Source organism: Phoca vitulina, unplaced genomic scaffold (genome assembly GCF_004348235.1).
Source record: "Phoca vitulina isolate PV1807 unplaced genomic scaffold, GSC_HSeal_1.0 scaffold12, whole genome shotgun sequence".
Classification (NCBI taxonomy): Eukaryota; Metazoa; Chordata; class Mammalia; order Carnivora; family Phocidae; genus Phoca; species Phoca vitulina.
In genome coordinates this window covers 5,495,440-5,522,088 of record NW_022589715.1, presented here as the reverse complement: position 1 = coordinate 5,522,088, position 26,649 = coordinate 5,495,440, and the positions used below count along the sequence as shown (strand labels likewise).

The 26,649-nt window shown below is 43.6% G+C and overlaps 1 protein-coding gene across 2 annotated transcripts in view; it reads right to left on the bottom strand.

Moving 5' to 3' along the window:
- The window catches only part of GALM (galactose mutarotase), a 50,954-nt gene extending 44,704 nt beyond the window's left edge, over positions 1 to 6,250 (bottom strand). For both annotated transcript variants that reach the window (XM_032410328.1, XM_032410329.1), the window contains exon 1: positions 5,921 to 6,250. In XM_032410328.1, the coding sequence (XP_032266219.1) occupies positions 5,921 to 6,110 (190 nt within the window). In that variant the 5' untranslated portion in view covers positions 6,111 to 6,250. The remainder of the gene's footprint in view (positions 1 to 5,920) is intronic.
- Positions 6,251 to 26,649: the final 20,399 nt, after the last annotated feature.

Here is a 26,649-nt window from a genome sequence, read left to right as displayed (position 1 = left end):
GCAGTTTTAGGTCTACAGCAAAATTGAGCAGAAAGTACAGATTCCCCATACATCCCCTGTCCCCACACATGCATAGCCTCTCCCAATACCAACACCCCCCATCAGAGAGACACATTTCTAATTGATGAACCCACACTGACATATCATTATCACCCAAAGTCCCTAGTTCAACAGTAGGGCTCTCTCTTGGTGTTGTACATTCTATGGGTTTGGACAAATGAATAATGATATGTATCCATCATTATAATACAGAGTATTTTCGCTGCCCTAAAAATCTTCTGTGCTCTGCCTACTCATCTCTCCCATCCCCCTAGCCCTTGGCAACCACAGATCTTTTTACTGTCTCCATAAATTTGCCTTTTTCAGAATGTCATAGTTGGAATTGGATAGTATGTAGCCCTTTCAGATGGGCTTCTTCCATTTAGTAATATGCGTTTTAGTGGCTCCTTGTGGCTTGATAGTTCATTTCTTTTTAGCACTGAATAATATTCCATTGTCTGGATGTACCACAGTTTATTTGTCCACCTACTAAAGGACATCTTGGTTGCTTGTTTTGGCAATTATGAATAAAGCTGCTTATAAACACCTTTGTGCAGGGTTTTTTGTGGACATAAGTTTGTGTGTGTGTGTGGCCATAAGGTTTTAACTACTTTGAGTAACTACCAAGAAGCATGACTGCTTGATCATATGGTTAGAGTACGTTGGGTTTTGTAAGAAACAATCAAACTGTCTCCCAAAGCGGCAGTACCATTTTGCATTCGCACCAGCAATGAATGAGAGTTCCTGTTGCCCCACATCCTCACCAGCATTTGGGGTTGTCAGTGTTCTGGATTTTGGCCATTCTGGTAACCCTCACTATTATTTTAATCTGCATTTCCCTGATGATGTATAATGTGGACCATTCATCTGCTTTTCAGCTCAAAAATGTGAAGAAAAGCAGCATTTTTGTTCAAAATTATTTGGCCGTATGTATCTTTGATTCCTACTTTGATCCATTCAACAAATGTACACGGAGCCCCAACTCTCCGTGGAGACAATGACAAATCCAATAGCAGTGCTGCTGGTTCATGGACTTGCAAGAATTCCCTCAGAAGGGACCACTCTCTGGCCACAGTAAATAGCCCATGGAGACAAGAAGCACTTGTCAGTGCTTGGTTTAGAGGAAGAGTTTTCAATGACTGAACCATAAGGACAACATAAACTACTGCTCCCAACTGTCTCCGAAAAACTCTTCAGAACAAATGGATTTTATACTATCTTCATATGTTACTAAGTTTTATATCAAATCAGAATTATAGAAAGTGACAGTCCTCAAATTCTGAATAGGACATGACTAAAAAGCTTCTTTTGAAATGCAGAAAATATGGGGTGCCTGGGTGGCTCAGTCGTTCAGCATCTGCCTTCAGCTCAGGTCATGATCCCAGGGTCCTGGGATGGAGCCCTGCATCTCCCTCTCCCACTCCCCCTGCATGTGTTCCCTCTCTCTCTGTCTCTGTCTCTCTCTCTCTGTCAGATAAATAAAAAAAAAAAGATTAAAAAAATTTAAAAGGATAAAATAAAGACATTTTTGAAATGCAGAAAATAGGGGCACCTGGGTGGCTCAGTCGTTAAGCGTCTGCCTTCAGCTCGGGTCATGATCCCAGGGTCCTGGGATCGAGCCCCACATCGGAGCCCCACATCGGGCTCCCTGCTCTGCGGGAAGCCTGCTTCTCCCTCTCCCACTCCCCCTGCTTGTGTTCCCTCTCTCGCTGTGTCTCTCTCTGTCAAATAAATAAAATCTTAAAAAAAAAAAAAAAAAAGAAATGCAGAAAATACTGTTTTCCATGCAAAAAGGGCAAAGTTTCTAGGTCAAGCCACGAATGATGATTTAATCAAGCCCATTGCTGATGTGGGATAAAGGGTAGAGGAAAAGTCTGTCCCTTTACCTGGGCAAAGGACTGGCCAAAATATATTAATGGATCTTTCCACTCTTCTACCATCCCAAGGACCCCAGCTGTGCTGTGCACCTCATACAGCCCAAATTTCAGCCAGAGTGCCCTAAAGTCTGAAATAAAAGTGCCTACTAATCCCAGGCGAAGCTTCTACAACCTGAATGACTTTCCTTTGGCTTTCGGAGGAAAACAGCCATTACTTTCATTGACAAGCATTTTAATTGTCCCCAAAATTTTATATATTTTCAAATGGCTGCTGGTTATCCACATGGGTCTTCATGCCCTTTTTTCAGTATTAACTAAGTGAAGTAAAAGGTTCCAGGGGGGCGCCTGGGTGGCTCAGATGGTTGAGCGTCTGCCTTTGGCTCAGGTCACGATCCCAGGGTCCTGGGATCGAGTCGCGCATCGGGCTCCCTGCTAGGCGGGGAACCTGCTGCTCCCTCTGCCGCTGCCTCTCTCTATCTCTCTCTCTGACTCTCATGAATAAATAAATTAAAAAAAAAAAAAAAAAGGTTCCAGGAGTGTGAGGGAAGGTATTTGGAGGCAAGGGAAGGAAAAGAGATAAAAGCTATTGATTGTTCACGACAGACACTATCACAGCTGGTAGCACATTTAATCATCATTATCCATTAAATTTAGGTGAGGAAATAAGTCTGGGGAGGTTCAATAACTTGCTTAGGTCCCACAGCTTTAAGGGACAAAGCAGAGATCTAAACCAGGAATCCTCAATGTTTCCTCTAAGGGCACTGGGCATCTGCAATACCGAGCCCCTCCCTTTTCCTCCACCCCCCTATGAACTGCGGTTTTCGAAAAACACAAAGTCTGTTTTTTCTATTTCTTTCCATAATGGCTCTCATGGCAGTAATAGCTGGGTATTTGGTGGTGACTGGGGGGGGGAAGATAAAGGGGCAGGCAGGTGGTGATTGTGTGGGCAGGTTGTTTATACCCGTGGCTTATAGGCAAATAGTCTCATCACAGGTTTTGAAAGAAGTCATAATGACTGTAGGTGGGACAGGAAGACGAAAAGCATTTTTAAGTATTTTAAGTACAAAAAAATGGCAGAAAAATTCATAGGAGGCATTACTGATTTTTCCAGGCTGTAACTAAAAGAACGTACGATTTACCTCTTTAGAATTCTACAGAAGAAAGATCTAATTTTCCCAGGGAGAAACTGAACCATTCTGACCTCCGGTCATGGCCATGATCCAAGCAGATTATATAAGCTATCTGGGAAACTGGAGAGCATTCACATCTAACCTGGCAGTTAGGAAAGGACCATGTCTCATGGAATTATCCATGCTTAGCTCCTCCCTGTGGCTCAAAACGTTTTGGGGACATAGTGATGTCAAGATAACCCCCTACTCTGTCATATTTTGTCATGTCTTGTAGCGTTAAATGATTTACCTCCGTTTTGTTTATATAATACTTACATATTCAGACACTCCAAAAGAATATGCAGTGAAAATAAAGTCTCCTTCTTAACCCTCCACCCCAGCTACACAGTGTCTTTTCTTAAAGACAATCATTATTAGCAATTTTTTTCTTTTTTAAGATTTTTTTTTAAAGTAGTTTCTACACCCAACCGGGGGCTCAAACTCACAACCCCGAGATCAAGAGCCGTACTCTCCACCAACTGAGCTAGCCAGGTGCCCATTTTTGCCAGTTTCTTACCAGGGGTTTTAATACACAAGAATTAATCAAAATAGTAGTAGAGCACCATTTCACACTACTCTAACCAAGACAAGTATGCTTCCTGTTATGACATATATGAAGTTTTCTTTTATCTTTAGCAATACTGAAAGAATCTACAAAAAAACTGAAAGACAGGGCTGTAAAAGGGGAACAAAGGGCCACTTGCAATAACCACGAGGATGGCTGCACATATTAGAAAGCACTAACTGATATTCTGAGGGCTTTTTTCCAACTTCTCCTCTTCTGAAAATAGTGTGCTTTCCTTTTAAAATCAATAATTCAATTATCTAAATTATAGCATAGGAATGAGGATGTCTGTCTCGACCCAGCACCCAGAATATTTTAGAGGCTTTGATTCAACCTTTTTGGGAAGCCTGTGATGTATCCTAATAAGAAAATGCTATTTAATGTTCTCAAGACAGGTTACTAACTGGAGGGCAATACAGCACAAGCTAGATCCCTATAATCCGAGGGCATCTGTTTTTTTTCTCCCTTTTAAGAACATGTGGGGATAATACTTTCTTCACCCAGATTCCCACAGGAGTCCTAGCCTCAGAGACGACTCCACTGTATGGATGCCCTCACAAAATCGGCACCTCCACGCCCATGAAGACACTGCTACTTCCCAGACGGCATGTCCCCGCACACGGTTCCTAAGAGTCCCACAGACGCTCTGTCTTTGAAGATCCGTGTGATTCTTGCAGCAGAACTAAAACGGGTAAGGAGGGAGGGTAGGTGAATGTGTGTGTGTAGAGGTGCAGAGGGAGGGCCGCTATCTCTTGAACGGTGATAAAGCAGAGATGGAGGAGGTGGTAAAAGTAGATGCTGACAGCTTAGCATCTCCAATGCTTTGTTGGCTCTGGAATTCTAGGCCCCTCATCGAATTCTTCGACTCCACTGGGCAATTCTGCACCAGCCAAGTAATCTCTTTGTGATTCTGCGTCAGCCTAGAAAAATAGCTATGCTACTAACAGAGAGAGCAGTGACTCAGCAAAATGACTCTCAAGAATCCTCTTTTGTCACTTGTCAACCCTCTTGCCTTCTGACTCTGAAGGCAGAAGATCTGAACCCCCATCAGAGAAAAACCAAGACCCAGAGTTTTCTGTTGACTTCTAACCATGAGCCATGTTACATTAGCTAAAGAACCAAGCAGATAGAAAGACGCACCTAAAGGAAAACCTCAAACCTCCTCTCTAGCAGTTTTTGTGCACGCCCCTTCCCCTGAGCAAATGGTATTTATCTTCAAGCAGTTTCCCTTTGCCAACTTTATTTCAGACCTTATCTCCAATGTCTAGCTACACAGCAGGGACAACAGATAGCTCTGCGTCCATTTTCCTTTGCTGAGATCAAACTGCAAGTGTAATTATTCATGAATCCGATTATTTGCCTAATGTCTATCTCCCCAGCTAAAGGGCAAGCTCTATGAGGGTGAGGACCATGTCTGTCTCACTGAATGAGAACTGAATGAACCGTTTTTGAATGCATGGATTCATACATGATCCTAATTGCTCACGGATTCCACTAGAAGTTCATCCTAGTTGGGAGACATTGCTAGACAATGAGTTGGTCTTCCACTTCTGCACCCACTGAGCCATGTTGGAGCATTTCTTTCTTTCTTTCTTTTCTTTTCTTTTCTTTTCTTTCTTTCCTTCCTTCTTTCTTTAGATTTTATTTATTTGTCAGAGAAAGAGAGAGAGCGCGGCAGGCAGAGGGAGAAGCACACTCCCCAACGAGCAGGGGGCCCGATGCAGCACTGGATCCCAGGACTCTGGGATCATGACCTGAGCTGAAGGCAGATGCTTAACGATTGAGCCACCCAGGCGTCCCCATGTTGGAGCATTTCTGAGACAATCAGTCCTCCAAGAGGATCTGATGAGGGAGAAAACAAGTAGAAAAGGCAGGTCTTGGATTGTCCTACTTCAGAACACAGGGGAAGAACGGGGAGCCACACCCCCTCTAGCCAGCTTTTCCCTCTCCTGCCCTCACAGACCTGGCAGTTCAAAGATGGCTCCTGGGTTGCTGGGATTTCATCTTACCCTCAACTATTCTAAATTAATTAGAGCAAAGCCTAACTGGATAACCAGAGGCCAAGTCCTGTAGCTGTTCGCATTCATTTGTCTTTTTTCCGGACACTGGATGGAAACAGAGTTGGCCGACTGCTAGCACTCCTGACGGCGCCAAGCTCGGGGACTTGCTCCGGCTCCCCGCCGCCAGCAGCCCGATCGATCGGGGCGCGTGTCCGGGGGGGGCCGGGGGCCTGGGGCCGGCCCGGCAGCCCGGGGCAGAGTTCAACCCACCTTCCAACTCTGCAAAGCCGAGCACCACATCTGACGCCTTGCCCTGCCTGTCTTTGACCTCCAGGGCCGTAATGGTGCAGCCCCAGGAGATGATGTCCACTTTCAGCAGGTCTGACTGCAGCTGGAACTTCTCCACTGTCCCTGCCCCTGAGGGCAGGTCTCCAAACACGGCTCTGGTCACCGAAGCCATGGGGAAAGCCGGGGGCGTGCAACTGCTCCCAGCCCTGGGAACTCCAGCCTCCAAAGCTGGAGCGGGAGGAGTTTACTGGAGAAGAGGCGGGACCCGGCTCAGACTCCTCCCCTTCCTTGCCTGGATTTAGAGAGTGACCGCTCCTGCAAAAAATATCCTCTGGCGACTTCCTAAATCTTTCCTTTGCCTGAGGGTGACAGGAAGGCAAAACTTCCAGACAGGCTTTTCCTTTGCTAACTCTGGCTGCATTGCATGTTGGGAGTGGTAGTCTTTGGAAGGTGAAATTGCATTTTGGGGCCTGTAGTCTTTCTAAACCCAAGTCCTGAATCTGCAGGATTCTACCCCCTTCTCTGGCACGCGGTTCTCAAACAAGCAGTGAGCTAGCTGTTCATTAATGTTGGTGGCAGACTTTCAGATGAAATTCTGGAAAATGCAGAGAGCAGAATTAGAGATAGACGAATGTTGGGGTTGGGGGGGGGGCGGAATTCTGGTTTTAAATTAACTCTTTGATCCAGAGGAGAAAAAAGTGCAGAGGTAATTTAGAGAAGGGGCAGATAAGTGCAGGCGACTCTGAACATTGAAGATTCCTTCTGTTTGTCCCACACGGTGAAGCTCTGGACATGTTTGTGCTGGAAGCTCTGCCCATGGGCTTTCCTGGCGGTGGGTCTGGAGTAGCAGCCTGGACAGAGTCAAGTGTAGATGAACTAGGGCTTAGTTACCTGGAGGTGGTCAGAGACTGCCTCTGACTTTCTTTTCTTCAGGGGTCTGGGGACTGGCCTTGAGGATCTACCCTGTCTCGTTCCTGAAGTCCAAAATTCCTTTAAGAAGGGATTAAGGGAGCGGTGCCTGGGTGGCCCAGTGGGTTATGGTCATGATTCAGGTAGTGGGATCAAGCTCCAGGCTCCCCACTCAACAGGGGAGGTGGCTTGCTTGAAGAGCAAAGAGCCCTTTGCCCCTCCTCCTATTCATGTGCTCATTTGCTTGCTCTCTCTTTCTGTCTCTCAAACAAATAATTTTTTTTTTTTTAAAAGGGCGATTAAGGGAATATTTATTAAGGTCCCCTTAAATGTCACATACTGTACTTTTATTATCTCTTTTCTACAAGCAGAAAAAGGCTTTAAGTATGTACTGACGGGAGAGGAAAAGACAAGCAGATCATTAAATAACCGTCCTGCTTTAGAGTACCTCTGAGTTATCTGAGACACAAGAATGTGTATTTCCAGGCTCATCCCCGGAATTTCTGATTCTGGGAGTCAAGGGCAAGACTCAGGAATCTGCCCCTTTCACAGGTGTCCTAGGTTATTCTAATGCATATTACCTGGGACTTTGAGACTTTGAGAAAGGCTGCTCAATAGTCTGATGACTAATCTCAGATTTTTTTTCCCCCCAAAATAGGCTGTGATGCCATAAGACTAAGATAGAGCTCCTAAAGGCCTTAACAGGATTGTCAAATAAAATATAGGAGCCTGTGTATTTCTTTGCTAAATGTGTCAACTCTAGGCAGTACTGGTCCTAGGAAGGGGGAGGATGCTGGAAGCCGGAGGACATGTTTTATTTGACTGCCTTCATACTCCTCTTTGCTTGACGCTGCTTTTGGTTTGGTTCCTAGGTACCACGGAGGGGACTCAACTAGACTGTGGTAAGCGCCAAAACGCATCTATGGTCAGGAAATGAGGAGCATTGGAAACGTGTTCCTGGAATCAGACGCTAATACAACAGAACTGTCGCTCAGCCCTTCCTTTCTGTAGTTTGAAGGAGTATTTAACATTCTTGCCACAAGCCTCAATTCTCATTCATGAAGCAGTGGGACTGTGAGAGCAAAGGAAAAAGAGAACTTGCAACAGGCCTTAGGGAAGCGTAACACATAATAACAAAAAGACCCAAACAAGTGAAATGACAGATTGCACCGTGCACACACAGTAACCGATAGCACTCCTGCGTGCTGCTTCACCAGAAATTCTCATGAACTCGGCAATCCTCATCAGCCCACTTAACATTTGTGGCTGATTCATGTACAAGCCCTTTCGGCAATGCTGTGTTAGCACGGATGTCTCAGAATCTCTTCTGTGGGCAGGAAGATTGCATTTTCTTTTCTCAGCCTACAGTTCTCAGTGTTCTGCCAAGCTCACGTTGTTGTCACAGAAAGAGAGAAATGCATCTGAATGGCCAGAGCCAAGTGTCACTAGGAGAAGTATTGTAGCTAGGCTTGGTAGAAAATGAAACATACTGTGATGTCTCTCTAAGATGTAAGGACTGCATGTCTTCAGCTCATTTTCCTTTCACTTTTAAGGGCCGAACATGGTGTCCTAAATAGGACTACCTTGTGTTAGGTCAGCTTTCAGGCACAAATCTTGACTTTTCTTACCAACATATCCTATTTTCCTAGTTCCACAGTGATAGTTTAAAGGAATATTTGTGCATTTGGAGCACCTGGCCAGCTCAGTCGGTAGAGCATGTGGCTCTTGATCTTAGGGTCATGAGTTCAAGCCCTACATTGGGTGTGGAGCCTACTTTAAATTTAAAAAAAATACATATATTCAGGGAGATCTAGCTTATTTTGCAAGGTTAAGTATTTGATATAAATGATATTTCTGCATCCTTCTGCACTGTTGTTTTTCTTCCTTAACATTATAATTATGAAATTTATGCCTGAGCACCTGTGGAGTCCCTAATGCATTTATTTTCCTGTTATGTCATATTGCATTACATGGATATATACCAAAATTATTTTATCTATTTTTAAATTGACAGACTTTAGGTTGATTCCAAATTTTTATTCTTACACATAATATTGCTATAAATATTCTTATGCCCGTATGCAAAAGATCATCTAGGGTATATTCCAAGACATGTAATATACCCAGCAATAGCCCGTGACATGTGCAATTTGACTTTATTAGATATTGACAAGTTGTCCTCCAAAGTGGTTTTATCAATTGCAAGTTCTACCAGCTGTGTATGAGAGATGCTTCACATCCTTTCCAGCATTGAAACATTCATTCAACAAATATTTTTTAGCGATCTACTAACCTGTTCTAGTTACTGGGATACAGCAGTGAAAGTTCTCACTCTTGGGGTGCCTGGGTGGCTCAGTCGTTAAGCGTCTGCCTTCGGCTCAGGTCATGATCCCAGGGTCCTGGGATCAAGCCCCGCATCGGGCTCCCTGCTCGGCCAGGAGCCTGCTTCTCCCTCTCCTACTCCCTCTGCTTGTGTTCCCTCTCTAGCTGTCTCTCTCTCTCTCTGTGTCAAATAAATAAATAAAATCTTTAAAAAAAAAAAAAAAAGAAAAGAAAGTTCTCACTCTTGTGGAGCTTCCATTTTCTTGGCAGAAGACATAATAATAAATAAACAAACAAATGACAGTATAGTAGGTCTGGAGGTGATGAGGGCCTCGTTTCCAGAGTGTGCACGTGCCAAGGACTAGCTCTTCTCCTTGGGCCCTTCTTTACCTACAGTAAGTGAATGCAATGCCCTCTTGAGCCCAATGTAACCTAATCCCAGAAACTAATTTTTTAAACTTGTAATTGCCATAAAAATTAGGAGATGAACATTTTACATTGGTGTAATGTATTAGAATTTGTAGAGTGCTTTGGCATCCAGGTCCTCAGTTGACCACAATACCAGGGAGCATATAAGGAAGTGGTTACATGCTCCTATCTCTGCAAAATAAGCTAGATCTCCCTGAATTTAAGCCATTAGTCCAGGGTCATTTAGCTCGGGGGCTTTGTAGTGCTAGGATTTTAATCCAGAGCACTTCCCACTACATCCTTCAGCCTCAGGTAAGCAATGATAGTCAGATATGTATTAGACCCTCATAGTGCTCTGGAAACCCCATTGATTGATTTTTCCTTAGTCTGAGTGAATGGTGTTGCTAAGGGAGTGGTTTGGGGGGATGTCTTTTCTTCCCCCTCATTTTTTGATATGAATAATAGATGGTTAATCAATTTCATGTAAAGCTGCTTCAAAACAAGTCCCTCATCCATTCCCTTTTTTTTTTTTTTAAGATTTTATTTACTTATTTGACAGAGACACAGAGAGAGAGGGAACACAAGCAGGGGGAGGGGTAAGAGGGAGAGGCAGGCTTCCTGCTGAACAGGGAGACCGATGCAGGGCTCCATCCCAGGACCCTGGGACCGTGACCTGAGCTGAAGGCAGACGCTTAATGACTGAGTCACCCAGGCGCCCTCATCTATTTCCTTTTACTTGATTGTGGCACCTACTTATAGAAATTCTAAAGCCACAACAGGCCTGAGCACATTCTTTGGTTTTATATAGACTGGATAAACTCTTCTGGTTGTCCTTTGTGACAGCAATAGTTTCAAGAGTCAGAACTCTTTTAATTCCACAAGTCATAAACCAACTCAAACTTGGCTTAGGCAAAAAAGGGAAATTATTAGATAACATAGTGAAAAGTCTGTGGGTGAATCTCCCTTCAGGCGTGGCTGGATCTAGGCTAAAACTATGTCAATAGAACTCGGTTCCTCTCTCCTCTTGTTCCGTTCTCCACTGTGTTGGCCCTATTTTCAGGCTGTTTTTTTCTACCTATGATTCCTAGCATCTCCAGGCTTATATTATCCCTACAGTAGCAATCTCAGGACACAGCAAGCCTCACATTCCCAAATAGTATCAACAAATGTCCCAGTGTTGAATCTCACCAGGTCTTGTGCCCTTCTGCACCAATTGCCTGGCGCTTGGTAGGGTTGGGTCAGCCTCAGCCAGCAATGTGGACTGGGGAGCGGGAAGGGGTGATTCTCCAAGGGAAAATCTAGATGCTAGTCCCAAAGTGAGAATGGATGCTGAACAGGCAAAAACAACATTCGCCCACCAAAAAGGGTCATGGGGTAATTTCGTTAGAGAATTGTTCAACGGGTGCACAGGGAATTCTGGCAGAGAGAATTCATGCACTTAGAATATTTGACACATCAAAATACCTGTGCCTCACAAAGAGCCGTCAACATTCTGTCAGTGGCTGTGTAGCTGGGGCTGCCACATCCTCAACTCTATTCTTCTTTTATCTTTGTCGGCTCCGGTCTCCTGACTAATGTGGTAGTGACGCAAACTTGCTTGAACCTTTCTCAACATCTTCAATTACCCTGCTGTTTTTCAAAGGACAAGAGCTGCCAACATTCTAGAAAGAATGTTAGCTCGGATTCAGCCTCGCCTGAAGCACATTCACCCCCGCCTTGTCTGAGATCAAGGCAGATCCGGGTTCATCTGGATTCCCTTCCTCATAATATGGAATCCTATATCAAAAAGCATGGCTGAATACTAAGTCTTGGCAGAAAGTAACACTCAAGCATTTAAAACATTTAAAGCTTATCTGACTCACATCAATGTGGAGAATTTGCTCTTGTGATTTTGCCAGCCTGATTAAGTAACCTTCGATTCAGTGCCTGCAATAGCTGCTCACCAGTCATGGTATGATCTTAATTTCTCTAGGACACTTGTTCAAGAGGTCCCAAGTGGCACACACTTCTTACTTTTATAATTTCCTGCTTTTGAATGGATCACATTTGGCTCAGCTTGAAAGATAAATTTCTAACAAGATGTAACAAGCATGTTTTTTTTTTCTTTTTTCTTTTTTGCCAAATTAGAACTTTGAAAAGTTACTCTTTGATTAGAAAGAATTAGATTTGGCTGCCTATTACAGAGATCTAAAATAACAGCGGCTCAAGAGAGATACAAGTTGTTCTCTTTTTCCCTAAAAACGGTCTAGAGGTAGGTATGTCAGGATCTGAGATTTTACCCTATTTGCAAGTTAATAAATTACTGTTTCATAGATGCTGACTGAAGACAGATTTCTGGGTCCAAGACAAAGGATTTCATTACTCACTGCATAGCAAGAAGCACACGAAGCCTGCTGGTGCTGGTTCTCTATGCCCCCCACGACCCATGGAGGCAACATGGAAGAACCAAGGTAGACACGGTATGTATAGTGGGTTTGCATTACACCTGGAATTACCACTTTTATTTTTTTTTATTTTTTTTATTTTTTTAAAGATTTTATTTATTTATTTATTAGAGAGCGAGCGAGAGAGAAACAGCATGAGAGAGGAGAGGGTCAGAGGGAGAAGCAGGCTCCCCGCTGAGCCAGGAGCCCGATGTGGGACTCGATCCCAGGACCCTGGGATCATGACCTGAGCCGAAGGCAGTCGCTTAACCAACTGAGCCACCCAGGCTCCCTGGAATTACCACTTTTATAGTGAGTGGTAAGCAAGCCTACTCTTTGTCTGGGAGAAGCTGAATCTACTCACTGTAAACTCAACCCCGAGAAATGGTTGCCTAAAGAGTAGTCAGGGCTTTGCATTCTTAGCATAACCAAAAAGGATGTTCAGGGATGCTCAGGGCCTTGGTGGATTGGTTCTCTCAGCCAGTCGTCCAGGTGAGTATGGCAGTTCTGCTCCATGTGGGTCATCTGGTACATAAGTTCCCTCTAACTTGTTGCTTCACTATCTGAAGGGTGTGACCTGAAGTCCACTTAGCCAAGGACGTATGCCACTGTGTCCACATTTAGAGCAGCAGATGGAGGGGAGGAGGTGTGGAGGGGGGATGTTGGAGAAAGGGCAGGCCCCCTCCCTTTGAGGATACATCCTGAAAGTTCCATAACTTATTCACATAATCATATCAAACTTCAGGGTAGGTTGGGAAATCTTGTTTTCTCTGGGTTCTGTTCATGTAGTATAAAGATGATGATATTGGAGCAATCTGCCACACTCTTTACTAAAAGTTTATAGTATTTCAATAAATACTTTCCAGGGACCTTGGAGGGTTGCTAACACCCACCTTGTCCCTCCCATTCTTTGCACATAATGAAAATTTGAGCCTGGTTTGGGTGTACACTAGCCAGATAGCTATGAGCACACATTGGGGATGGTACTACGGGTATCAGGTACACTTCGGGCACTGCCCAAGGTGAGAACACAAAGGAGTCAGAGCATTTCCGGGGATCTAGAAGAAGACAGAGATTTTAGTCCAGAAGATGGTGGCTTTGTGAGTGTGGAGCTAGAAATTGCAAGGATCAAAGTGACAAGGTCTGCAACAGCTCTAGTTGGAGAGGTTCATAATGTCCAGAGGGTGGGTGGTACAGGGTGTGATCCAGTTTGGTAGTGATGTGTTTTTAAATGGAGGAAGAGCTCAAGCCACACAGGATTTCCCCCCAGCCCTCCCAGAAATGGCTTCCCTGAAGGATATCTAGAACCCCAAGTCAATCACCCACAGTGCATGCGCTGTTTGTATCTTGGAAGAGGACACTGAGCCAGAGTCGGAGGGAGGGTTTTAAGGAGTCAGTGTTGACCCAGTGTAGTCACAGGAAGAATGTCCTGGTGCCAAGTGACTGGGAGCTGCCTGGGGCACTATCCTAAGGAGGGCCTAGCTGAGATCCTTGGGGATGACCTTGAAGCTGGCAGGTACTTTCCCCTCATTAATGGTGGCTCTGAGGTATAGCCCTCTAGTTCCTGGGGAGCTTCTCTTTCGTGGGAGACTTGAGCCTCTACTCTAAGTAGAAGCACTTAGCTTGTTCATTCCACCTGGACTTCAGCACATAAGGCTTCTGTCATGTCCCTTGATTTTGTGCCACCTTTTACCAAACTGACCGCATCTCCCTCCCTGCAGGTGGGCAAGACAATCATTGACCAGGTTACTTTGTCCTAAAAGGGTCTTAGTAGAAGAAGTCTCTGTCAAAAATCACCACATATTTTTAAAAAGTTGAAGAATGAGGGCCCTTTGCATGGTTTCATGTGGTACGCTAAGATGGGTGGCATTGACTAATAAAACAGTGTGGCTTCTCCAGGAGGAAAGAGAGGAGAAGGCAAGGAAGGGAAGGTATAGCATCCTAATAAACGCTGGGACAGCAGTGCAGCTGAGACCTCAGGAATGAGTCCAGGATAGGAAAGCTTATCAGCAAAGCCTTCACCTGGACTCTTGGGGCACATTCTGGTGGAAATGGCTGAGTGAGTTTATTGTAGCAATTTTGGGGCATGAAGGAAGGCTTGACTACTGATAAATAGCCAAGTGGAGCTAGGGCAAAGAATCTAGCTAGATGGAAGGGGTCTGGCAGGTCAAAAGGTCAAGAGGCAGGTCAAGTGGTATCCAGCCAGAGTCAAGGTGGTCAGTGAACCCAGATTCCAAAAAATGGACTTGTGCCCTATTCTAGAGTGGGCCCTTGCCTCCCTGGCCTGTTGGAGATTGTCCACTGGCTATGGTGTGGATTACAATCAGCAGGTCAGAGGCACATAGGCAAATTCTGCCCTCCTTTGGGTAGGTTTGAACAGGGAAAATTTAAGCCCCACTTCTGCTCCTCTTCAAAAGGTTAACACTGAATTTAGGTCAAAGAATTGCAACAGAATTGGCCATTTCTTCTGGGCTTAATCACATTCTATAAAGAAGTGCAATTGTACAAGGGCCCAGGTAAAGTCAAAAGGAGGTGAAATATGACAGGGCCCCTGTGTGGTTTTTTTCTGATACCAAATGTGTCATGTTTTTACAGATACCAACCAATTCTATGACACTAATTGGGTGCCCAACAATTCAATTCAATTCTGACACTATTCACATAGAGTTTGGGTCAGATCTCATGAGTTAAAGGGCTCAGTCCCAGAGGACTGGCTCCACATCACACATCAGTTGCAAATGGGGTACGCAGGCTACCCAGACTTCTTCCAGCCTGACTACAAATTTGGAAGTTCCCATGAGCTCCCTTCAGATTTGATAATTTGCTAGAATGACTCACAGAACTCAGGAAAACACTTCATTTAGGTTGACCGATTCATTCGAAAGGTTGTACTTCAGGAACAGCCAAGTGGAAAAGATGCATAGGACCAATTATGGGGGGTTGGGGTGGGGACTGGGGATTGGTGTGGAGCTTCCATGTTCTGCATGAATGTGTTCACCAACCTGTCCTTTAGGATTTTTATCAAGGTTTCATTAGGTCAATTAATCTAAATGGTTGGTTAAATCCAATGGTTGGCATGGTTGATTAAATCTCTGGCCATTGATGATTGAACTCAATTTCTACCATTCTCCCCTCATCGGAGGTCAAGGGGTGAGGCTGAAAATTCTAACCCTCTAATTACTTGGTTGGTTTTTCTTGTGACCAGTTCTCAACCTGAAGCTATCTAGCCCCCTACCACACTCCAACGGTTGTCTCATTAGCATAAAACAATCATCACTTAAGACACTCTTATCACTCAAGAGAGCTCTGTGCCAGGAAGCAGAGACAAAGACCAAATATTTTTTATTATCCTACAGCCCCCAACTGGGCCCTACCATGTACTCTGTCTTCAGGGAGTAACCAGGTCAAGGAGGAGGAAACTTTGGTGCACCTTAGAATATTTTGGGGGCCCTATTAAAAATATAGATTCTTGGGTCTGACCCTCAGTGGCTCAGTGACTCTCAGTCACTGAGGGAGGGACCTGGGAATCTGTATTTTTAATAAACTCCCTAAGTGATTCCCATGCTCACTGAAGTTTGAGAATCATGGAGCAAGCATTTCCTTGAGTCGTTCTCCCACTCCCCCAACACCATTCCTTCCAGAAGCATGTCCAATCATGCCATGAAAGAAGAGCCCCAAGTCTGCCTACAGGTTACAATCTTCCCCTGACTAAGGACAAGGAAGAATTACAACTGAGTACAGAGGACCCCTAGGTGAGGCCAATCTTTAAGATCCTGGAGATTCTGCCTCAGTTTGGAATCAGAAACTCAGAAAAAGGAATCAGAATTAACACTGGTCAGTGTCTGTTGTGTGTCAGGTGATGTGCACGCTAGGTGTTTTATGCAGTGTCTCTGCCTGGGAGGTAATAACCGTTGTTATTCTCATGGCTGAGAAAACTGAGACTCAGGGAAGACTGTGGCCGAGGAGGCTCGGTGGTGTCAGAGACTTCCTGGGAAATCACCCATCCTGCTGAATGTTTCCTGTCTTTTTGTTGAACTCAAATCCCTAAGGGAGAACCCAGCCAACGGTTCTAGAAATTGCTGGGATCTACGTATCTCATGCTGATTATAACACAGTTGATCCCAACTTGTGCCTCTTCTGACATGATGCGTGTGCCCTGGACGGAGGGTCTAGGTCCTGTCTGTATAAAATAAAAGCCCATTCTGTTTCTTTTTAAGGGGGGAGGGGTATCCTTTTCCAGTACCAGGCTCTAGAATTTAAGAACTGGTGACAATGAAGTAATAATCATGGGCCATTTGATGAGCATAGATTGGAGCAAAGAGCTAGAGAGTCTTGGGCCAGGGCCGGGTCCCCCAGAACATACCTGATCCCTAAGTGAGAGTTATCTCTGGTGACCAGATTGCTGATGTCTCCTAGATTCAGGGCCATGCGTGGGCAGTGCAGGATAGAATCAGCTGATGTTTGTATGTTTGACTCTGCTTTCTTGGTGCTTCCGTATCAGGGGTGCATAATCTAACTTGTGCCCTACAACTGTTTTGCAGAGAAGATGGCTTTTCCTATTGTTTTGTCCATAATTGATCTGGGCTTCTCTAGAGCTCCCACCTACATTGTTAGTTGCTGTTAGTGGTGGTGGTGGTGATTAGCTGGATGTCTGATTTGGTTTAAAGCATGGTGATGCTGATAATTGAAATGATCTCTCTGAGCATGTTAAAAGATAAACTGAGGCAGATTAAAAATTTAAAGAGCTTGGGGCGCCTGGGTGGCTCAGTTGGTTAAGCGACTGCCTTCGGCTCAGGTCATGATCCTGGAGTCCCGGGATCGAGTCCCGCATCGGGCTCCCTGCTCGGCAGGGAGTCTGCTTCTCCCTCTGACCCTCCTCCCTCTCATGCTCTCTGTCTCTCATTCTCTCTCTCAAATAAATAAATAAAATCTTTAAAAAAAAAAAAAAAAAAAAAAAAATTTAAAGAGCTTATTTGAGTGAAACTCTACTCGAATGGGCAGGACCAAACTGGAAGTGGTTAGGAGTAAGAACTTTCTAGAGAAAAGATGGACATAAGGAGATTACTGATTGGTTATAGTTTAGTCTAGTTGGCTGTTTGTGATTGGTTGTCTTTAGGTTTCAGTTTCATAACCTTGAGGCATTTACAGGCTTAGATTTTGGTTTGCTTACATAGGCTGCCATGGCATTAGGGCCACCTTGGTCTAATGGCCTCCTTATTTAATTAATTTAATAGGTATGTTCAGTTTCTCTTGGATAAAAATACTGTAACTCTCAGATAACCTCCCCCCTTGCCTGCTTCTTTTCCTAATATGGTGAGCAGGTGTATGGAGAAGAGGCAGGGGTGTAGCTTAGGAGCCTACCACAGCAGGAAGGCTGGGGTCCTCAGGCTGGGGGTCCTCTGCCTCCATGGCTGCCTTGTCCACCTGTTTGCTCTGTGCTGTGCTGTTTCCTAAGCTGCATCCTCCAGCAGTTACCAGGTGACCCTTAACAGCCTTAGCAATGCCTCCTGGGAACACTGACCCCCTCTCCCTTGCAGACTTCGCCTCACCCCAGCTCCCTCTGACTGTGGACCCTGAGCCTGCTTTGTCCTCCATTGGACCCCTGCCCAGGGGGTCCACTGCAGCCTCTGCAGTGGTGTCTTCTCTTTGGTAATCCTCTCTGTAGTATTCTCCAAATAGCCTCCCTACCTCTGGCCCCCAATCTCTTTTTCTTGCTTTCTTTTTAAAAATTTCTTTTTAAAAGATTTTATTAATTTATTTTAGAGAGAGAGAAAGAGAGCATGAGCTTGGGGGGGGGAAGAGGAAAGAGGGGCAGAGGGAGAGAGAGAGAATCCTAAACTAAGCCCAACACGGGGCTCAATCCCAGGACCCTGAGATCATGACCGGAGCCGAAATCAAGAGTCAGATGCTCAACGGACTGAGCCACCCAGGTGCCCCACTTTCTAAAACATCTATATGATCATGTCACTCCCTTCCTTCAAAACCTCTTAAGAGCTTCTATTTCCTGTAGGATAAAGTTTAAGCAACTTAGGGGTGCCTGGGTGGCTCAGTATTTAAGCGTCTGCCTTCGGCTCAGGTCATGATCCCAGGGTTCTGGGATCGAGCCCCACATCGGGCTCCCTGCTCCATGGGAAGCCTGCTTCTCCTTCTCCCACTCCCCCTGCTTGTGTTCCCTCTCTCGCCGTGTCTCTCTCTGTCAAATAAATAAATAAATAATCTTAAAAAAAAAAAAGTGCTTCACTCTTGTTTAAAAAAAAGAAAGTTTAAGCAACTTAGTCTGGTACACAAGACTTGAAAGGATTTGGCCTCAATTTGCTTTCTAACATCATCTCTCCTTCTCCAGCCTCACATACCCATCTAGCATATCATGCTCTTTCGTGCCTCTGAGCTTATACATTCTTTCAGTCTGGAACTCTCTTTTTTCTCCATTCTTTTTTTAAAGATTTTATTTATTTATCTGACAGAGAGAGAGACAGTGAGAGAGGGAACACAAGCAGGGGGAGTGGGAGAGGGAGAAGCAGGCCTCCCGCGGAGCAGGGAGCCCGATGAGGGGCTCGATCCCGGGACCCCGGGATCATGACCTGAGCCAAAGGCAGATGCCTAACGACTGAGCCACCCAGGTGCCCCTTTTTTCTCCATTCTTTAGGGCCTAGCTCAAATGCTTCTCTGTGAAACATTCTTTTTCTTCATCTGTGCCCAGATCTCTAGTGTGGCACTTACCTTATTAGATCTATAAGGAAGATAAAATATTTTATTAACATATAATGTATTATTTGTTTCAGGGGTACAGGTCTGTGATTCATCAGTCTTACACAATTCACAGTGCTCACCATAGCTCATACCCTCCCCAATGTCTATCACTCAGCAACCCTATACCCCCCACCCTCCTCCCCTCCGGCAACCCTCAGTTTGTTTCCTGAGATTAAGAGTCTCTTATGGTTTGTCTCCCCTTCTGGTTTCATCTTGTTTCATTTTTGCCTCCCTTCCCCTATGATCCTCTGCCTTGTTTCTCAAATTCCACATATTAGTGACATCATATGATAATTGTCTTTCTCTGATTGACTTATTTCGCTTAGCATAATACCCTCTAGTTCCATCCATATCGTTGCAAATGGCAAGATTTCAATTTTTTTCATGGCTGCATAATATTCCATTGTACATATATACTACAGAAAGATAAAATATTTTAAATTAAACTTTAAGGTTTAAGCAAAATATGATTCTTCACTAAATTATAAAATAACTCGCATCCCAACTATGAATGGTCTCTTCTGTGCGCAAGCAGCAGCCCCTGGTCATTAAAATAGAACCACTTTGAAACATATTTAAGTAATTTTTAAATAAGCAAGTCTCTGGGGCACCTGGGTGGCTCAGTGGGTTAAGCATCTGCCTTCGGCTCAGGTCATGATCCTGGGGTCCTGGGATCCAGCCCCATGTCGGGCTCCCTGCTCAGCGGGGAGCCTGCTTGTCCCTCTGCCCCTCCCCTTGCTCATGCTTGCACTCGCTCGCTCTCTCTCTCTCTAAAATAAATAAAATATTTAAAAATAAGTGAATGAATGAATGAATAAATAGGCAAGTCTCATAACTGGCTGGTTAGGAGTGCTTTTGGTTGCAAATAACAGGATATCTGTTTGCAATAGCAAGCAGCAGTAGGTTAACACAAAAGAGTTTTCTTTTTCTTAGAAGACGAGAAGTCCAGAACTGAGCAATCCAGCACGGGTACAGCTGCTAAGAAATGCTGATGAGAACCAAGGCGCTTTCAAATTTTTCTGCTCCGCCTTTCTTAGCTGATGGGCTTTTATCCTCATGCTTGTCACTTCATGTCCCCAACAGGCTGTTGGCACCTCATATTTGCCTTCTAGGCAGGAGGAAGGGGGACGGCAACAGGGACGAAAGCGCTGACAGTTGTATCTATCCCTTTGGCCGCTCCTCACAGCAAATATGGAAAATCAGGTATTTGCTTTCCAGCCTCTATAGTAGAAAAAGGCAGAAGAGGACCCTGTGAATGGCTTTGGGGTTGCTGATCCCCAGTGTCTCTCACGGGGCTCTATTGGGTTATTCATGAGATCAATTACAAAGAAGGACCCTGCTGGGAAGAGGCGAGGGAGCATGGTGGAAAAATCCCAGGTCTGTATAGTGTCTATCCACACTTGTGCAGCCACCCCCCAAATCTAAGTGTGGAACATTTTCATTATCCCACTAAGTAACCCCCTGCCCCATAGCAAGTCACTCTCATCCTTACCCCCAGTCCCCCAGGACCAGGCAACCATTATTTTACTCTCTGAGAACAAATGTTTAAAAGGGTGATTTTTCTGCTAGAAAGTCAGTAGAAAGCATTAATAAAAATGAGTTTCAGGGCGCCTGGGTGGCTCAGTTGGTTAAGCCACTGCCTTCGGCTCAGGTCATGATCCTGAAGTCCCGGGATCGAGTCCCGCATCGGACTCCCTGCTCGGCGGGGAGTCTGCTTCTCCCTCTGACCCTCCCCCTTCTCATGCTCTCTCTCTATCTCATTCTCTCTCTCAAATAAATAAATAAAATCTTTAAAAAAAAAAAATGAGTTTCAGGGCAGGGACTTAGATTTAAATATATCACGAAAGGCAATTCATCTGCTGTGGTAGGGTTTTTTTGTGAAGGAAATGATTCATTATCTCACTCAGTGGAAGAATTCCTAAGCCCCTTATCCCTTTCCTCATTTGGTCCAAAAGAATCATGCTGTTTGCTAAATCTTGTCTGTTTTCTATTCCAACCTTTCTTAAAGCAAGTGAGACTTAGAAAGACATAAAGTAGATATAAAGTTACAAAGTCAGAATTTGAATTCAAAAACTCCCTAGAGGGAAGGCTTTCATTAAAACAAAACAAAACAAAACAATACACCAACCCCCCCCCCCCCAAGGCCTGAGTAAGCCAAACAAGCTGCTAATTGGTAGTGATAACTGGAGGCAGGTGCCTTTTCTTCTCTCCTTGAACGGGTGTAGCCTGTCCCACTTTACATGCAAGAGATACTATCACTTATCTACCGAAATGAAAACGAGCAAATGCACCGAAGACTCAAGAGTAATTGCTTTCATTCTTGTTTGCAGCATTCCCTCTAACTGTCATATCCTGCTCTGCCGGGTACCTGTTGTAGCTAGATGAGAGAGAAAACAGGAAATGAAGCAGGTAATTAGCGCGGGCAAACTACCATCACCAAGGAGGATCCAGGGCCACCGCTTTCTGATCAGAAGTTTGGGGATCAGTAAAGAAAACCAGAACATTTGTGCCAGGTAATACTGAAAATAGAAAAACTGTGCCCAAACAGAAGTTGGGGGGAACGTTTCCATGAGCCAGCTTTTGAGATGGGGTTACATACCACTTAAAATAGAGCTCTTACCCTTGAAGACCGCAGATTTGAATGTTGTTCAGTTGGTTTCAAACCCAATCAAACTACCGAGCTTATTTTCCTCTGAGCTATTTTTTTCTTTTTCCTTTAATTACTATCACTATGGCAGAAAGATGTCCATTAAAAATGGTTCAGGGCTACCTTAACTTTATGCTCATTTTTATCTTGTTTTCTGAGATTTAAATGCATCAACTGCTGAGTGGGTGCTTTAAAAACCAATAATATTACCCCTGAAGAAAAGATAAATCCCTATTTTAGAATTTTTTTTCCAATTTAAAAAGTTTGTAAATGAAAAGTATTTCCGGTTTCTGGAACTGCATGGGCATTCTTAATAAGCACAGTTTTTTATTTGCTGCTATTTTTTCTTATTCTTTTGTCATTAAATTTTTGAGGCATGTGAGGGGCGCCTGGGTGGCTCAGTCGTTGAGCGTCTGCCTTCGGCTCAGGTCATGATCCCAGGGTCCTGGGATCGAGCCCCGCATCGGGCTCTCTGCTCGGCGGGAGCCTGCTTCTCCCTCTCCCACTCCCCTTGCTTGTGTTCCCTCTCTAGCTGTCTCCCTCTCTCTCTGTCAAATAAATAAAATAAAATCTTTAAAAAAAAAAAAATTTTTTTTGAGGCATGTGAAAAGAGGTAGAGAGTAATATAATAAATACTGAAGTTTCAAATCTTTGCTTAAGAAATAAAATGTTACAAATAAAATTGGCCCTTCTGTGTATCTTTTCCCAAGCGCATTTCCCCATCTTCCCCCACAGAAAAGCCGAATTTGTGCCTGACTTGGGTTTTCACTCTCGGATATGCCTTTGTCATTGTGACACATATCCATGTAATATTTGTTTAAAACAAGACAAAAGGACCCAAATAGAGCTGCTAATGCTAAGCTCCACGTTACCAAACTGAGACCATGACAGTTTTGGCTCTCCCAGGAACGGAATCTTAAACCCATCACCTGATCAGCACTATTAGGTAATCTGCCCGATAGATCCCTACCATCCCCTAAAGAAAATTAACCTTGCAATAACCAGTCCGCCTGTTTGCCTAGTACAACCTCCTTGTTCCCGCTCCCTTCTGCCTATAAAATCCTTTATTCTGTACAGCTCCTCAGAGTTACCCTCTATCTGCTAAAATTGGATGCTGCCCAATTCATGAATCATTAAATAAGTCAATAAGATCTTTAAAGTCTACTCAGTTGAATTTTATTTCTTAATACCCTAAACAAAATCAGGTTTGTCTGCATATTTTATTTTTTAAAGATTTTATTTATTTATCTGAGCGAGCGAGAGAGAGAGAGAAGGAGCAGGGGGAGGGGCAAAGGGAGAGGGAGAAGCAGAGTCCCCGCTGAGCAGGGAGCCCCAACGTGGGACTCAATCCTGGGACTCTGGGATCAGGACCTGAGACAAAGGCAGACTGAGCCGCCCAGGCATCCCCGCATATTTTCAGCTTTTCAGGATGAAGGAGGCACTACAATTCCAGCGTCAGTTTTGGCTTTGGGAAGGCCAAATAGCCGAATACCTACTGAAGGATCATTTTCGGCACTCAGTTCAGGGCTCAAGGCGTGATCACGGCTCCTGTGATCTCATAGGCAACGTTAGAGCTAATCGGTGCTGTCCTGTAAGTTACTCAAACAAGATGTTATTTGGATTTATTGTTAATATCTAAAAATTCATTTCAAATATAGCTTAACACTTAGATATAACTTGGAGTGAAAAATCTCTGTATATTTCTGTATGTTGAAATTCTACCAGTTGTTGAAGTAGAAGTATGTATTTATTATTGCAAGAAGAATATGCTGCAATAATTGACGACTGTGAAAGCTGCTAATTGTATGAAAAAAAATGAGAACTTTTCAACAGCTAAATAGGGAAATAGTTAATGCAAATATTCAGTACATTTGCTAGACAGTTTTAGGAAGAAAAATAGATTTTTATCATGTCAATAAAGGGAAATCCTTATAAAAATAAAAATACAAGTCGGAATAATAGAGATTAAGTTATATCCTAATTTTAATAATTATCCAACTCTTTATATACTAGAATCTAAAACATTAAATAAAATAATCTTGGGGAGCCTGGGTGGCTCACTCAGTTGGGCGACCAACTCTTGGTTTTGGCTCAGGTCATCATCACAGGGTCGTAGGATCGAGCCCTGTGTTGGGCTCCACGCTTCGCATGGCGTCTGCTTGTCCTTCTCCCTCCCCCTCTGTCCCTGCCCCCGCTTGCTCTCTCTCTCTCTCTCTCTCTCAAATAAATAAATAAATAAATAAATAAATGCTTTAAAAAAAGAATAAAGAAGAACTCTATTTAATTTTTAGGGTTTTTTTTTTTTTAGAGTGTGGGAAGGGAGGAAGGAGAGGAAGAGAGAGAATCCCAAGCAGGCTCCATGCCCAGCATGGAGCTCGATGCAGGGCTCAATCCCACAACCCTGACTGAGATCATGACCTGACCCAAAATCAGGAGTTGGATGCTTAACTGACTGAGCCACCCAGGTGCCCCTAATTTTTAGTTTTAAAATTCCATTGAAAAAACATTTTTTTAAAGATATTTATTTATTTATTTATTTATTTATTTATTTATTTATTTAAGAGAGAGTGAGCCAGCGAGAGCGAGCATAAGCAGGAGGAGCTGCAGAGGGAGAGGGAGAAGCAGGCTTCCCACTGAGCAAGGAGCCCGATTCAGGGCTTGATCCCAGGACCCCAGGATCATGATCTGAGACCCCAGGGTCATGACCTGAGCTGAAGGCAGATGCTTAACCGACTGAGCCACCCAGGCACCCCTTAAAATTCCATTTAGATCATGAATTGGTTAAGAAAAGGTGTCATTGGGAATATTTTTTTTTTTATGAGAATACATTTAGGATGTCAATTTTGCCATCTCAAAATTTCACCAAGAGGGAAAACTCCAAAATCATGCACAATATTTATAATAAATCATTTTTGATTCAGGCATCACAACAAATATAAAATATATGAAGAAAAAGTATTAGAGAAAAATTAGATGATCTCAGAATAGCTTTGCTGTTCTGAGCTCAGGTGAAAATGTGTCTGTTTAACATCACTCGTAGGTAGAACAGTGTCTGCAGGAACAATATTGCATCTGACCATGCTAAAGAAATGATTGTTTATGTACTAGGATGTAATTGCTACTAAAATTAATAAAATAACAATAATTTAAGATTCATTCTTGTGCCCCAGAAGCCATTCTTAGATGTTGACATTTATCTTTGTCTTCAACTAAATATTGATTTTTAACCTATTGGCCCTCCGCCAAAGTGTATATTTGGTGTACCTCAGTTCGTGCTATATATTTTAAATAGTCTTCAACCTGATTTTTTACTCAACTTTATATTCTTGAGATTAGTTCATGTTGTTACATGTAATTCAAGTTATTCTGTTTCGCTACTGCTATGCAGTTTAGCATGAATGGTATGTTCAATTCATTTATCCCTGTTCTGTTGATGGAAATTGAGTTTGTTTTCAAATTTTCACAACCACAGCAAACAATCCTGCTGTGTGCATTTGTGTACACACATATCATCTTGTGAGGGCTTCTCTAATATTTGTACCTAGAAGTGGTGGTGACATGCTTTCTAAATCTTTATGAACTCAAAAGAACACCTTTGGACTGATGACTCCCAAACTGACACCTCCAGTCTTGTCCTGTCTCCCGGGCATCAGACTTCCATCTCCATCTGCCTTATAAGTATTCCAACTAGAAGCTTGGAGGGGCCACTGCCACGGTAGGCTTATCCTGTTCAGGACAGAGCTCATGGTTTCCACCCCAGCTCTTTCCCTATAAAACACATGTGAGTGTCACAGTTACAAAAGCCTTGGGCATGCAAGCTGTTCTTTACAAAATAGGAACATCATCTACCTAATGATCAAATTCTTTCTAATTCAAATTATTCTCCTCTTTTAAACATAGATAGATAGACAGGCTGGCCTTTCCAGCATTGCTTTAGAGCCGGGGTCGGGAAATGTTTTCTGTAATAGGCCGGATAGTAAATATTTCAGGTTTGCTGGGCATTAGGGTGTTCTTCACAACTACTCATCTCTGCCGTTGTAGTCTGAAAACAGCCACAGAGAATGGATGAACACATAGGTGTGGCTGTGTTCCGATAAAACTTTACTTGCACAAATAGGCAGTGGGCCAGATTTGGCCCGTGAGTCATAGTTTGCTGACCCTCTTCTAGAAAGTCAATGGTTGTCACATAATAAATGATTATTGGCTTCCCGGACCATCCTGTGCCGAGCTGTGCATCCTAGTAGCAGCTAGATTGTGGTTCTGCACAGTAATGGGGCAATTTGCTGCGCCTGACCCTGTGATTTATGATTTGGGTATGGTATCTGAGATCATTCTATGTTTTCTCTGCCTCTAATATCTTTGTTAATATCATGTGTCTCTCGCAGTGAGCACCCCCAGTGGTCTTGGGTTGTACTTCAGTATCAGATGCTTTGGCCAGTAACTACTCTCTAGTCCTCTACCAAAGTGATTTTTTTTGTAAACCACGTAGCCTATATTTTAAAGTCAGATATTTCTTCACAACTATTCCACCCTAAATGTGGCAAAAACTGGCCCAGAGTCCTTAATTATTTATATAATTAGTTATGCACCATTTACTTCTTGGGTGATTTTGGCAGATTATGTCCTTTTTCTGACTTTTTATTTGCAAAATGAGACTAATAATACTTATCATGTAAGTTTTCTGCAATGATGAAATGAGCCTATGTGTATAAAGGATCCTGTGGCCAGGCACATAGTATGTGCTTACTAATAATGAAGAAGACAATAATAGCAAACGCTCACATTGCATTTGCCATGCATTGTGCCTGTATTGACTTGAATAAACCTTACAATAATCCTATACATAGGGATTATGGTTATCCCAATTCTACAGATGAGAAACTGAGAGAAAAAGAGGTCACATAGGGGCGCCTGGGTGGCTCAGTCGGTTGAGCGTCTTCCTTTGGCTCGGGTCATAATCTCAGGGTCCTGGGATTGAGCCCCATATCTGGCTCCCCGCTCAGCAGGGAGTCTGCTTCTCCCTCTCCCTCTGCCCTTCCCCTCCCTGGTGAGCTCTCTCTCTCAAATAAATAAATAAAATATTTATAAAAAAAGAAAGAAGTCACATAGACTGGATTTAAAACAAGGCAGTCTGGCTCCAGAGTTGCCCTAATAAGAATAAAAGACTAAGAACATGCTCTAATTTCTTGATTATTATCGTGCTGCACTGTATATCTTTGTTCTTATATCTTTGTCCACATATTAGATTATTT